We start from the raw sequence: 14,679 nt of genomic DNA on the forward strand, positions 1-14,679 counted from the left end.
CTGCAGAGTGGATCGTTGGGGCTGACCATTCCTCCATACAGGACATGTTCAAGTCTAGGAGTCAGGAAAAGGACATCTCACACATCTGCAGACCCCACACATCCTGCACACAAACTACTCAGATCTTTACCTTCAGGTTACCGCTACAGAGTGTTATTTTGCTAAAACCAGCCACCACAGAGACAGTTTCATCCCCCAGTCTGTCCCCTTGAGTAACACTTAACAGTCAGATAACCCAGATCAGTACCAGACTTATTTGTACCAATCCACCCATGTCTTCCTCTTTTGTAGAAAATGTATAAATTCATATATACAAGAACAATGTTTCTGTGTACCTTTTTGTATACTGCATTTAAAATGTCTTGATTGAGGGTTGCACAGTGGTACAGTTGGTAGCACTGTTGTCTTGCAACAAGAAGGACCTAGGCTCAATCCTTGGCCTGGAGTCTTTCAACATGGGGTATGCATGTTCTTGCTGTACATGCAAAGGTTATCTCTGGGTACTCTGGCTTCCTCTCACAGTCCAAAAACAGGACTGTTAATTGGTCTCTCTAAATTGTCTTTAGGTGTGTGTGTGTGGTTCTGTGCCTCTTTGTTGTCCCGTGATGGACTGGTGACCTGTCCAGAGTGTACCGCACCTCTTGCCTAGAACCAATTTCAAAACCCTTATTGCATAAAGCGACCTGGGGATTAAACATGATAATGTTTTCATTTTGCATGAATCCAGACTGGGGAGATACAGAGCAGGGCTAAAATTCACTGATCAATCAAGATGTTTTATGACACAGTCTTCACTCAACTTGATTTGTTTCTTCATTAAAGGTAAAAGTAAATACAGCATTAAAGGAGCAATAAGTAAAACATTTACTGTAAAATCAACCTGAATCAATGAAACAATCGGTCCTCTACATGAACAATGTCTTAGTCACATTTTTTCTCCTTTCAAACGTAGAGTTACGGTCTGGAAAAACTAGGGTTCAGAGTGTAGACCATGTTTACTTCCTGGTTCTTGAGCCAATCATATGAGAGTTCCCAGGGTACCCAAAACAGAGCTCAGCATTTGGTATTTTATTTTGACAAAAGAGCAGCAGCGTGCAAACATGGAAGCCTGTAAGATAAGCGGACCAGAAATAGAACAGAATACAACATAGATCGGTATCATGGAAGTAAAAATCAGCAGCAGCAACGGACCGTTTTGAAACTGCAGGCTGCGTGTATGTGTTGTTCTGATTCTAACCACTACGTGTCATTATTACTTGTTGTTCCTTTAAGACAAGCAAAAATAAAGTCAATAAATTATCATAGTTATTTAGCATAACATTCATTAGATCAGGTGGTTAACCTGACCAGCCAGGCTACCATCTCAATCATTCGGGTCCGAACAATTGAGATGGCAGCGGTACAAGATGGATTCTCATGTGTTTGTGAAAGCACAAATTACGCGAGAATTCAGCTTGCAGGCAAGGTTACCAGGTGGTTGAAATACTTAAAAATGTCAGATAAAAATAAAAACTTTAGGCTGCAAAAAGAAAAAAAAACACTCCAAACAAAAAGTTTGGAGTGTTTCTAAAAAAAAGCGGAATAAAAAATAGAAGTTTAGACTGATTTCATGTAAAAATGTTGCATGTGTTTTTAAACAGGGTCTGTAACTATCTGTGCACTTATTCACAAAGAGTCCTTTCAGAGAGCTCTAACTTAGCCTAAAAATTCCTATCTTAAAATGGTTCAGATGCTGCTGAGAGCGACTCTGAGGAAGGAGATGACATAAATTCCTATCTTAAGGAGGTGTGGTTGAGCCCTTTTCTAGGTGTGACGCTGTCTTCTAAGAGCTGTGATTGGTTGATGCAAGAAACAAACAAACAAAAAGACTGAAATGTGCTCCCCAGATTCATTGGAGAGAAATTAATAGATTAGAGTGGATTAAGCAATGTGTGTCATGATGATAAAACTAATCGTACAAAATATACCTCCTAATTGACAATTGTGTGACAATTAAATAACTGCGCTCCAGACCAATGCATCTTTTTCTCTGCTGTCATGCACCAGCCTAGAAAGTGAGAAGCGCTCCAGCAATCAAAGCCAGAGAGGAGATATCATCACACAAGTGAATTTCTAGATGATAATTTGGGCTTTGGACACATCGTTATGTGCAATACAGTTAATACTTTCTCACCCCTTTTACATTTTTCCTCTTTTAATTCTAGAGTGTGTTTTTATCTATATATGTTCCTGCAACTTTTTTTTCCAGCAACTTTTTCCAGTTCTTCTAAAATCTTTATTGTTGAGAGCATTTTACAATCTCTAAATAATTTACAATCTCTATTCAATAATTCATAGTTTTTGTACATTTCTCCCCTTTTTATTCATGATTATTGAATAGTTTTCTATTATTTATCTATTTCGATTAAAATTATGTTACTAGAGCCACATCGTTAACCCATTCAGACCCTGAGACTAATTAATTTCCCCCTATGGGGAGGGTAAAGTTGATCTTATCTACATATTAATAATTGCGTTACTGTTAAATAAGTTTTTGTGCTCATTTCCTCCACTGTTTATGTGGTGGATCAGCCAAACAGCTCTCTCTGTTTCCACCATCTTCCCTACTCCAATGTCTTTTCACCAGAGGAGCTCTCTTAAGACCTGGAGTGCTTTGTGAATAGCTTTTTTCTTACCGAGGTAAAGCTCTAATAACGTTCTTGTATACAGCAGGTGATTAGGAATGTGTTCACTGTATATGTCTTAACGGCTTTAACATTGATTCTGGTACTGAGCCAGCCTACTGCATATGAAGATCTATAAGCTATCCAACATGTTAGCTCTCTGTGTGGCTGACGTCTGGTTCTTCTCTCTTTGGGCTAGGAGAGGCCTCTTCATTTCATCCAGAGATGGATTTCCCAGAGGACCTGCTGGTTGACCTGCAGTTCTACAATGACTCCCTTTTCCACAACAACTTCAGCGGCGGCTACAATGAGACAGACACCTTGCTGCCAACGGGGGTGAAGGTCACCATCGTGGTGGTCTACATGATTGTCTGCGTCATCGGCCTCGTGGGGAACTTCCTGGTCATGTATGTCATCATCAGGTAAGTGCAGAACATGTTCTTCATTTCTACGGTTATAATCAAATCATTAAGCTTCCAGAGGTTTCTAATAATGGAAGTCTTTTGCTTTAAAGCGAAGCTTTCCTTGCAGCTAAACCAAAGATGACATGTGTCTAATCTCTAAGTTACATTTTTTAATTAAATAACTAACAGTGACTGCAAACAGGCCACTTCTTTACCATTCCATTAACTTCCCAGTGGTAAGTTGGTCATTGATTGATTCCATTGCTCAAAGCTATTAATTAATAATAAAAAAAAATACTTTTTCCTTTTTCTGGGTAAAACTGAAACTATAAGCAAAATAATTCTTCAGCAACTGAATGTTTATGTTTAATGACATTTGTCCATTCTCTTTACTGATGCTGCAAAAACACTGTGAATGTTATTATAGTTTCAGAGTTAATTTCATAATGACAAACAGATTGCGGACAATGACACGTGGCGTGTTTTGTTGTATTGTTGGCGCCTTACTTCATCAAAGCACGCTGACCTGCTGTGTGGATATTTCTATGGCAGCGCTGTTTGCTCCCGTATGCCTCATGCGCCAGGTGTTGTATTGTCCCAAGGATTTGTTTCAAACAAACATTTGTGGATTTCTCGTTAGTTGGTATTATGCAGCGTTTGTTTGTGTATGATTATAATGGTGTTTAGAGAAAAATGGCTTATGTCAATATAATATTTTGCAGCACTTTAGTCTTATGGAAAGGACAAATATTTGGTTGCTTGAGACTTCCATGTCATGCAGCCAAGGCAAACTAACAAGAAGCTCTGATCATGCTTGTGGTGCATTTTTACCTTTGCAGTCAACTGGAGAAATACTGAATTTTAGTTGTTTTTGTTTTAATGATTCTATAAATCTATAGAATTGGATTTTCTAGCATTTTGATCATGATATGTATTCTGATCATATAAGGCTGAGCAGTGACCCTAGTATTTATAAATGCAGGAACTGTCACCATAGTAACACTTACATTTAGGGTTTATAGAAACCCTAAATGATTATAATGATTTTTTTTCTCAATGTTTTCCCCCAAATCCTTCTGGAGTTGAGCATTTTAAAACATAAGCTCTCTACTCTGTTTACCCTTTTTTTTTTTCTGGCATAACTGGCATATAGTGTAAACAAACAGCAAATTAAATCAAAGTACACCAAATCGTTGGATCAGGTATTAGAAACAGGAGTGAATGGAATGAGTGAGACTTTGCTGGTCATATTTAAACCTTGAGATGTATTATTTGTCTAAAGAAAATACAATTCCACAAAATTGAAACAGTGGTGAAATCACACAAACCCTGCAATGATTAAAATAACAAAACAATAACCTATGGTATATGTTATAAAAATCCTACAGCTGTTGCTTACCTCTTTGAAACCTACATCCTGAGTGGTGCATGTTTTCTGTGCACTAATCCAAATTCATTAGTAATGAATTGAATAGAAATGTGTGCTGCTTTACAGCAGATTAATTATGGTGTAACCATGTTTTTATCACCCAATTGGAGCCACTCCAATGGGCCGATAGAAACATGGCAATCATGAACTTGTTAATGATGTGATTGGACAAATCAGAGTAAAAAGGGGTCAGTAGTCGGTATCAAGGTATACTGTGATCTTAAAATGTTAAGGTTTCAAAACCATTGAAATTGTCCATATTACAGCTCCTAGGGTTTAAAGTCAGTTTAATAAGATGCTGAAGAAAGTAAAAACTGGAGTTGGGATGCTAAGAAGCTCGAGCAGCGATTTAGCCTATTATTATCTATCTGTAAATTCTGAAAAAAAATGTAAATACACTACACATTAATTATATTGTTGTTGTTGTGCAGCAGAGTTCAGCACAGCATATTAAATTTGGAGGGCATTGATTCCATATCGATTCTTCCTTCACTATATATATATATATATATATATGTGTGTGTGTAAGTAAATAAAGAAATATAAATCTCTCAAAATGAGCACATGTTTTCCAAATTTAATTGGATCTCAGAGTTTGAAGCACAATTTCATTCTTGATTTTCAGAACTGTGTTTAGCTGAATGGATACACATTTTTAAATAACTCCCAGTACATGTAGCAGCAGACTGTCCAAACCCCTGTATGTGTTATGTATCAAAATATTTTCTTATCAGATTCTAGTCAGAACTCTGGCTGAGGCACGCCAGATTATTACTTCCAGCCTAAAGAAATATGTTCACTTTAAGCCTAAATCTGCCATAATTCCTGCTTGACTCTGTAAACTCTGGGAAAACACTCAGAACAACCGGTGCTGACAATCAGCACAGCGTGTTACTAAATATGAGATTTATAGGCTTTATCTTTACGGAGAGTGATCCAGAAATGATAAAAAGCTTCATCAGGCAATGAACCAGATGAATAATCCGGCAGAGGATCCTACACTCATTAGCCTCGAATTCCCTCTAAGACTTCCTGACAAATATCTATGCGTTCACTGAATGTTGCTCGTTTCATATGTTTTCTGAGGTTTACACAATCTTTCTTCACAAACTTGCCCAACAAGCAGCCTCTTTGTTTCCCAGATTTCCATGGACGCTATAGTCCGCAGGAATGCAGGCGCAGCGGTCTGGTGCATTTGGCTTAAAGGTGAATACGGTTGTGTCAGCTGGGAATCACCTCCGCTCCCTCGTGACGCTCTAAAAGGATAAACAGCCATTGCTAGTGGATGGACAGATTAAAGAGACTTCTTTTCAAAGAAACGTCTGTAACTTTCTGTTGCTCCTTTCATACGAGCGTGTAATTGCTCAATCTGATTAAAAGCTGCGCTTAATTCAGTGGTGCCAGCTCTGTCACGCCATAGCATCACAATGTCTTCCAGAAAGCATCCTTTGCCAGTTATTTTTTATTAGTGATTCATTCTTTGTCCTGGGGTTACTTGACTCCAGAAATCTAAATGCTTGAAATTAACTGCTTATCTACCCACAAGTGATGTATAAACAGCTAATTATGTGTAAAATGGTTCATTTAAATAACAGCAGTTTTTTTTTACATGTATATATTTATATTACTTTATATAAATGTGGTGGGTATTTACACACCCATACAGTAAGTAGATAAAGCTATGCTGGCTGTCACATGCACTTTAAAGAACTTTAAAGGTATAATCTCAGACTCAGTGCAGGTCGGAGCAAGTCAGGGCTTTGAAAATAAAAGTGTCCATTTATCCAGAGGACTTTCAGTCCTGGCTCAGTGAGACTCTGCTTTATTTATTGTTGAGGTGAATGTGATGATAACCACTTCTGCACGGAGTTCATCTCCAGGAGATGCAGAATGTTTGCGAAGCCTAGCTGTGGACAGCTGCTTTAGCAACTTGCCTGTTTTAAAAGATTTCTTCTGAACAGTAAATGACTCCCTTTCTTTCCATTCAAGGAGTAATCAGAGAATTATGGTGCAATAGTCTGGTAATTATTTAGTTCGATTTGTCAAAATATACCAAAGTATATTTCATTTTGTGAGATAAACTATATATATATATTGGCTATTGTAAAATTTAAACAAGACAATTTAAAAAAGATTAAAGGAATCTGTGTGAAAACTAAAAAAGACATTCCGTTTTGCTTTGCAGAAGCAAGTTTTGATTTACATTTTACAGTTAAGATAAATGTGTCATTTTCTTAAGGAGGCCGAGAAAGGCAGCACTTAACCTACAATCCCATGCCATTTGAAAGCCGTAATTTCTTCTTATCAGCGCAGCGGTTTACCTTTTTGAGATAGAGTTTGTTTAAAAAACATGCCCAGACATAACGCCATAGAAGAAAAACTCTCTTTGCACACAACCGTATCAGCCTCTGAGAAGGAAATTGGAATATTTATTCTCCCAGATATATACTATAATTTATGTCTCTGGTGGTTTGGTAGAGGTAGAGAGCAAAAGAGAAGGAACGGAAGGCAGAGACAGAGCTGTGATGGTTACATGTTGTATGTGAAACATTCGGGACAGTGGGAAGACTCCATTGTCACAGGAGAGGAGGCTGCTACAAAAGGAGAAGTATAAGACACAAAGAAAGTCTAAATAGTAGTTTGGAAAAGGCTCTAGCTGCTACTTGGCCTCAGACTGAGATTGAAATGTACCAAAAATAAAACACGCTATGCCAGGTGGACCCCTCCATGTTATAGGAAAATGAAAAACAGGGGGGGTAAACTGCAGGACAGCACAAGAAAAGGGATGGTGGGGTAAAAAATGGATTTAGACAGAGTTGATGTGACGCTACCCTTCAATCCTGGAGGCTTATCAGCAACTGACCAATCACAATCACAGTTTGTCCTGAAGTGAAGCGCTCCTTACCCACCGGAGCTGCAGACACTTTACCTCCGACAACATTGTCGGGATTAGGCATTACAAATGCACTGTTGTCAGAGCGGTTGCACTCCTTTTTTTTGGGGGGGTGGGGGGGTGGTGGCCAGTGATTAGAGCAGCATGCTTGCATTTTGAGAAGGAACTCCGCAGACTGCCACTAAGGGTCCCTGAGCAAGACTCTTCGCCCCAGATTGCTCCCCAGGAGCTCTTAAAAAAAGCTTCCCTCTGCTCCCTACGGTATTGGGTTAAATGCAGAAGACAAATTCCATAGGAATTGCAAAATAGAGTGTCCTTTTTTTTTGTTCTCTCCTAAAAAAAAAAAAATCAGGAAAAAATGGTTTAACGTCGGCAGAGGCAAGGCACATTTATTTGTATAGCACATTTCAGTACAAAGACAATGCAAAGTGCTTTACATGCTTAAAGTACAGGGGGGAAAAACAGAATAAAAGCAAGTAGGAATAAAATGTAGAAACAAAATAAAACTGGGAAAAACAGAAACTAAAAGCAAACATTAAAACAGTTGGACTACAAACTTAAATTAATGACGTTTTAGTAAAACAGTTTAACTAGAACAGTCGAAGGCAATCCTGAACAAATGTGTTTTTAATCTTAAAGGGACTCAGGCTTTCAGCACTTTTACAGTTTTCTGGGAGTTTGTTCCAGATCAGTGGAGCATAGGAACTAAATGCTGCTTCTCCATGTCTGGTTCCGGTTCTGGTTCTGCAGAGCAGGCTGGAGCCAGAAGACCTGAGTGGTCTGGAGGGTTGATGCCCTGATAACAAGTCTGTGATGTATTTTGGTGCTAATTCAGGGATTTATAGACTAACAGAAGGATTTTAAAGTCTATTCTCTGAGATCCAGGGAGCCATGGAAGGACTTCAGAACCGGGTCCATGTTCTCTACGTTCTTAGTCTTAGTGGAAGGACTTCAGAACCGGGTCCATGTTCTCTACGTTCTTAGTCTTAGTGAGGACTTCAGAACCGGGTCCATGTTCTCTACGTTCTTAGTCTTAGTGAGGACTTCAGAACCGGGCCCATGTTCTCTACGTTCTTAGTCTTAGTGAGGACTTCAGAACCGGGTCCATGTTCTCTACGTTCTTAGTCTTAGTGGAAGGACTTCAGAACCGGGTCCATGTTCTCTACGTTCTTAGTCTTAGTGAGGACGCGGGCAGCAGCGTTCTGGATCAGCTGCAGCGTTCTGATCCACTTTTTAGGCAGACCTGTGAAAACACCGTTGCAGTGATCAGTTCTACTAAAGATAAACATGGATTAGTTTTTCCAGATCCTTCTGAGACATCAGTCCTTTAATCCTAGAAATGTTCTTCAAGTGATAGAAAGCTGACCTTGTAATTGTCTTTAGGTGCTTCTGGAGGTTCAGGTCTGAGTCCATCACTACTCCCAGATTTCGGGCCTGATTGGTGGTTTTTAGCTGAAGCGACTGAAGCTGTGTGCTAACTTTTGATCTCTCCTCTATTGGTCCAAAGAATATTTCTTCAGTTTTGTTTTTATTCAATTGGAGAAAGTTTTGGTACATCCACGTATTGATTTCTTCTAGGCATTTACTCAGTGCTTGAACTGGTCCATAGTCACCTGGTGACATGGTGATGTAGAGCTGTGTGTCGTCAGCATAGTTATGGTAGCTGATGTTGTTATTTTTTATTATCTGAGCTAGGGGGAGCATGTAGATATTGAAGAGGAGGGGACCCAGGATGGACCCTTGGGGAACCCCACATGTAATTTTTGTCATCTTTGATGTAAAGTTACCTACTGACACAAAAACTTCCCTGTCCATTAAGTAGGATTTAAACCAGTTGAGAGCTGTACCATAAAGGCCGACCCAGTTTTCCATTTATTCTAACAGGATGGAGTGATCAACAGTATCAAATGCTGCACTGAGGTCCAATAGAACCAGCACTGTGGTTCTTCCACAGTCTGTATTTATGTGGATGTCATTAAATACCTTGATAAGGGCAGTCTCTGTACTGTGGTGAGCATGGAAACCTGACTGGAAAACATCAAAGTGGCTGGTCGTTGTTAAGAAGGTGTTTAATTGTTGAAACACAGCTTTTTCAATAATCTTAGGTTTGAGATGGGCCTGTAGTTCTGGAGTATTAGTTTGTCTAAATTGTTCTTTTTCAGCAGTGGTTTTAGTGGGGAAAGTACAATTCAGACGCATTATCCCGAATGTTTAGAGGGTGTAACACAGCTTATTTCTTTCCCCAAATCTAAAAGGAATCTCAAAAAATGAAAAAAATGGTAAAGGCATGGGTGGCTGACCGAGCAACAGGGAACCACTGCATGTTTGTCTTTACGTAAGGTATTGTAAGGTATACGAAAAGTATTTGTTCATAATTACATTCTATTCTTGGTGGTTAAATTTAAGTGAATTGCTTGATGCTGGTTCTGCTTTGTTTCATGCATTTTGCAACATCTGGTTGGATATGTTGGGTCTTTGTTAGCAATGATCAGTTGACAGGACTTTTTGACAAAGCTTTTAAAACTTCGCACTCCTAAAACAGCATTTCACTGTAAATTCTTGCCATTGAGGGTTCGATGGCAGAATGTAAACATTTACTGCAGTAACAATATAGGTTATTAATATATATATATTACATTGGGTGTAAATTGGTTATTAAAACTTCTACTTTCTCAATGATTTGTCTGTGCTTACCTTTAAATAACTTCCCTGACTGTTGTACAAGACGTTTGAAAAAAAACTTTTCTCCCTCTCTTCTTTGGCCTAATGTTGGTAGATAAGGCACACATACTATGAGCTTCACTATCACCGTTATTACGTCTTTGATTGTCAGAGGTCAGATACACTTTTGCATGCAGCTGATGTCACAGCTGAATGATCTGAGCCAATATTATATTGTAAAGTTGAAAAACAAATTTTGGAAAGACAGATTTGGTAAAACAGAGGTGAACAGGTAAAACCACAAATTATTATAATATGATGAGTGATTGGATTAGTTTTCCCACACTCTGACTGTTTATGTTGACAGAGATCTAGTTATTGTGATCTAAGAGATGTAAGCCTGTATTTAGCTCAATTCAGATCTAGCAAGACTGATGATTATGGAAACAGGGTCTGGTCCACCAAAGCTTAAATCTGAAACATATATACATTCTTTCTGACATAATTTTATGGACACCTAGTCTGGATTACATGGGTTAGGGTTAGGGTCATGTGAGGAAGGTATAATTTTGGTAGGAGGCGTGAAAAGCAGCAATCTTCTCAGTGTACATGTCTGTAAAATATTGAATGCTTTACTAAGAGTACCATTCTTAGAAGCTAAGACTTAATAGAGTATTTCTGTCTTTTTGCAGCATAACAGAATTACTAAGCTTTAATTTGATTTAAATCTAACTATTTTTCTAAAGCAATCATGTAATTGTCTTTGTACCAGGTAGATCACATTCAATGGTGGCAGAAAGAAAAATGGAGACTGCACAAACAGTTTATCACTGAAAAAAAGGCTTAATAATGCAAAGCATCCCTGTTAGCTCAATCATTCAGCTATGTGTGCCTCTGCTCATCACTTCCTCCAAAACAGTATTAGAGCTATTACTAACACATGAGGAGAGATAATCTCCTCTGCCTTGGCTGGGTAAGGATGAGATCCATTACTCAGCTATGACCTGTGGGTGGCCTTTGTCAGCATTGCTATTATAACTTACTGCGCAAGCTTGGATTGGAAAAGGGTGGCAATCTCCTTGCCCTCTCCACAACAGTAGAAATTATTTTACTTTGCCTTAGAAAATGAAAGAACTGTAGCAACTTTCTGCTCACCCTTGGATTTTTGTTAGGTTGTACACTAAAATCAAGAAGCTGATTCTGTATACAGCTGGTATAAAATACTGTTAACGCAAAGAGATGTTGGAAGTGAGGAACAGGGATGTTGTCTGCTGAAGTTAGCCACCCGGTTCTGGTGGTCCAGGCCCCAGCTTGTCAGTGACCATCGGCCCCATTTACACCTCGACTCTCAGTAAGTTCTCTATTTCCTCCTGATATTTCTTTCATGTTCTTTCTGCTTCCTCTTTGATTTACTATGCTGGCACTGCTGTCCTCTTTTCCAGGTTTACCTCCACCTCATAAGCTACGTTTACATGGACAAAAGTAACAGGAATAAAGGGCCGATCGGAATAAAAAAGCGTGCATGTAAACGCTTGTCAGGCTCAAGTTATTCCGAATGTGGCAAACTGGCCCAAGTGCGGCCAATGTAAACGTGACGTATTTCCGCGGAAATACATCGGGAAGCAAAACTGTCCGTGCTCCTGATACAACCTTTCTACTCGAAAAATAAAAGAGCTCAAAAATGTTGCTTTACTCAGTAACGTTTTAACCATCATTAGAAAAAGTCCAGCCTGGGCGCTCAAAAGACAAAAAAAGTCGGAATTTGTTTACTATTTTTTATTATTTAGCAAAGACTGAAGTTCTTCTTCTCTGTTCTTTTAGGGGAATTTGATAACTGCGCATGTCAAAGTGGTTCTATCCTAAATAAAGCCAGGTGCATATAAACTCACAATATGATTGGATTAATTGATTGTGTGCACATATAAACGGCACAATCCGATTATTTAATCTGAAACATTTCAATCCGATCGTGGAATTTTGTGCAAGTAAACATAGCTAGTGTCAGCTATCACCTGCTTATCAGTGGGGATATGGAAGCTCCACAAGATCCGTTCTTAGACACTCTTGGTTGTAACTCCATATTTGACACACATACCTGTATACCAGTACATTGACTTGGTCAGGACACGCCTTGTATTCTTTGTCTTTCAACAACTTAGTCTCTGTCCAGCATCTGGAGCAGGGATGGGCAACTTCCATGATAAAGAGGGCCAAATTTTTTTCAGCACGACCATTGGAGGGCCACATGACCACACACTTCAAATAATTGGATATGAAAGACGCTACAAATGATTCTCAATAAGAAAACATTTTATATGAATTTATATCTGTATGTTTACTGCACCAACATACAACTATTTTCTGCATATAAATGCATTTTAATATTTCCTTAAGCAAAAGACAAGCCGTTTGCTTTAAAAAAAGTGCAAAAAGGAATTTGAACTCCTCCATATCAAAGAACACAAAGTTTGCTTAAAAAACTGATTGCAAATAGTTTCTGTGTATAAAATAAATGCATTTTAACATGTCCTTCATAAGCAACAAAGACAAAACATTTGCTTAAAAAAGTGCAAAAGGAATTTGAACTCATTCATAACAAAGAACAGAAAAGGTTTAAAAAACTTGATTGCAAATAGCTCACATTCATGATTTGAGGTCTGCTACTACAGCGGCTCTGCCAGCTCCAGTGTACTTCTCATATTTAACCTTATGCAAGGTGTTGTAATGTCGACTTAAGTTGTAATCTTTCAGGGCTGATAATGTCTCCAAGCAAACTAGACACGTTGATTTTCCTTTGAATTCGGTGAAAAAGTACTCTTCATCCCATTTTGTCTGAAAAATGCGGTCAAGTTTTATCTTTATGCCACTGCTAGTGGCCATGGCTCTTGACTTTCTTCCTCGCTGTTGCAAAGCGGCCAGTGCCCGCTATTGTTTGGGTACGGTGCGCCCTCTATCGGTCAAAAGTATAATTAAATTTAAATTTTTTTATATTATTCAATTATTATTGATCTATTCGCGGGCCGCACTGAGTGATGACGAGGGCCGCCAGTTGCCCATCCCTGATCTAGAGCAATAGGCGTCATATGGTCTTCCACATTAGGAACGACCCAAGATGCTGGGTGTGCCAACACCTCACCCTGTGCTGCCATGGTTACTGAAGGATCAGTGTTGTCCTTCAGTCTTCCCCTCTTTAACCATTAGTAGGACCTCCTGATCTTAGCCACTTCCTTAAGGCCCACTTCAGATCATCAATCAAATGTTAACTTCATATATTAAAATGTTGAAAAGAAAAATTAACTCGTCAATGACAACATTTACGCCATTGTCATTGGATAATGAGAAGTTGTTGATTGAATAATAAAGACTGACCAAAAGTATCATCTGTTGGAGAGTTCCAACACCAAAAACACTGCTAGCCAATACTAACACAGGGTCTCACATTTGCCAAAATACATCTCTATGATAGGATCAATGACTCTTGGGAGCATATTCTCTGTACTGATGAGACAAAAATGCAGCTATTCAAAGGCCTGCGTCCCGTTACGTCCAATTTAAATCCAGTTGAGAGGTTGAGGCAGGACTCTAAACAGGCAGTTCTTGATTGAAAACTTTCCAAAGTGGCTGAATCAAGGCAGTTCTTCAAAGATTACTCCAAGTTTCATTCGCAATTATCACAAATGCTTGATGGCAACTTTTGGTGGTAAGGATGGAACAACCAGTAAAGTTTAGGCAGCAGTATTTTTCTTTCAAGCTCAGTTTGGTTTAGGTTAAACTTGTTAAGCCCCATCTTAACAAATTCCTTACTTGAAAAACTGCTTTTATTGTATAGTCTCGTGGCTTTTTTCTGATAGTAAAATTTAGCTTTACTGTATATATAGTTGTATAAAAAAAAGATTTACAGGCTAGGCGTCATCTGATTTTGGCCCCTTTGCAAAGAAAAATCAATAAAAGTAACACAAAAAAACCTCCAGGGGAAGCTCCTGGGTGTCTCCTGTTTTTATTTCCCCAGCCTTACATTAGCACTTTCCCTGGCAGCGCTTTGAGCTTTGCATGTTTTTCAGGCGCGGTGGTGTCAGAATGAAAACAGAGGAAAAGAGAGTTGTAACTTTCAGTGTGGGAGCGTACCGCAGTGCAGATGTGTATCTGAGTCATAACAAGAGCCATAAGCAGGGATTCCAGAGCATATGCTCATAACCGCCTGCACTAAAGCCATCTCCGAGCACAAAACAGCCTGAAAAGAGACAGTGGACAGCTGGAGCAATGCATAACAGGTTAACATTGTGTTCTGAAGGCGGCATTTTTTCTTCTCCATATTGGGGGAAACTGGAGCCTGATGGGGTGCCGTTAGAAAAAAAAGGGCTCTGTTTCCATAACAACAGACAGGTTTTACAGTATAGGACATAGCCAGCCCAAGGTTTCACAATAACATTCAGCCTCAGAGGGAAAACAATAGGCAAGGAAGAAAATAAGAAAAAGTAAAATAAAACAATCTAGCGTTGCTTCACAGAAGCATGCCTTGGAGCAACGAGTGAAAGTCTGGTGCCATAAGTGAAGCTCAACTCTGCGGACAAAAGAAGTGTGTCCAGAAACTCAAAGCTACTCTCTAGACTCACAATATCCATGGAGTTT

General features: G+C 39.0%; 1 protein-coding gene across 1 annotated transcript in view; it reads left to right on the forward strand.

The window, feature by feature from the left end:
- oprl1 (opiate receptor-like 1) overlaps window positions 1–14,679 on the forward strand; it is a 154,668-nt gene that overhangs the window by 12,144 nt on the left and 127,845 nt on the right. Inside the window, exon 2 of the mRNA XM_012880024.3 lies at window positions 2,863–3,085. Coding sequence (XP_012735478.2) covers window positions 2,889–3,085 — 197 coding nt within the window. The 5' untranslated portion in view covers window positions 2,863–2,888. The remainder of the gene's footprint in view (window positions 1–2,862; window positions 3,086–14,679) is intronic.

This window comes from Fundulus heteroclitus, chromosome 1 (genome assembly GCF_011125445.2).
Source record: "Fundulus heteroclitus isolate FHET01 chromosome 1, MU-UCD_Fhet_4.1, whole genome shotgun sequence".
Lineage (NCBI taxonomy): Eukaryota > Metazoa > Chordata > Actinopteri > Cyprinodontiformes > Fundulidae > Fundulus > Fundulus heteroclitus.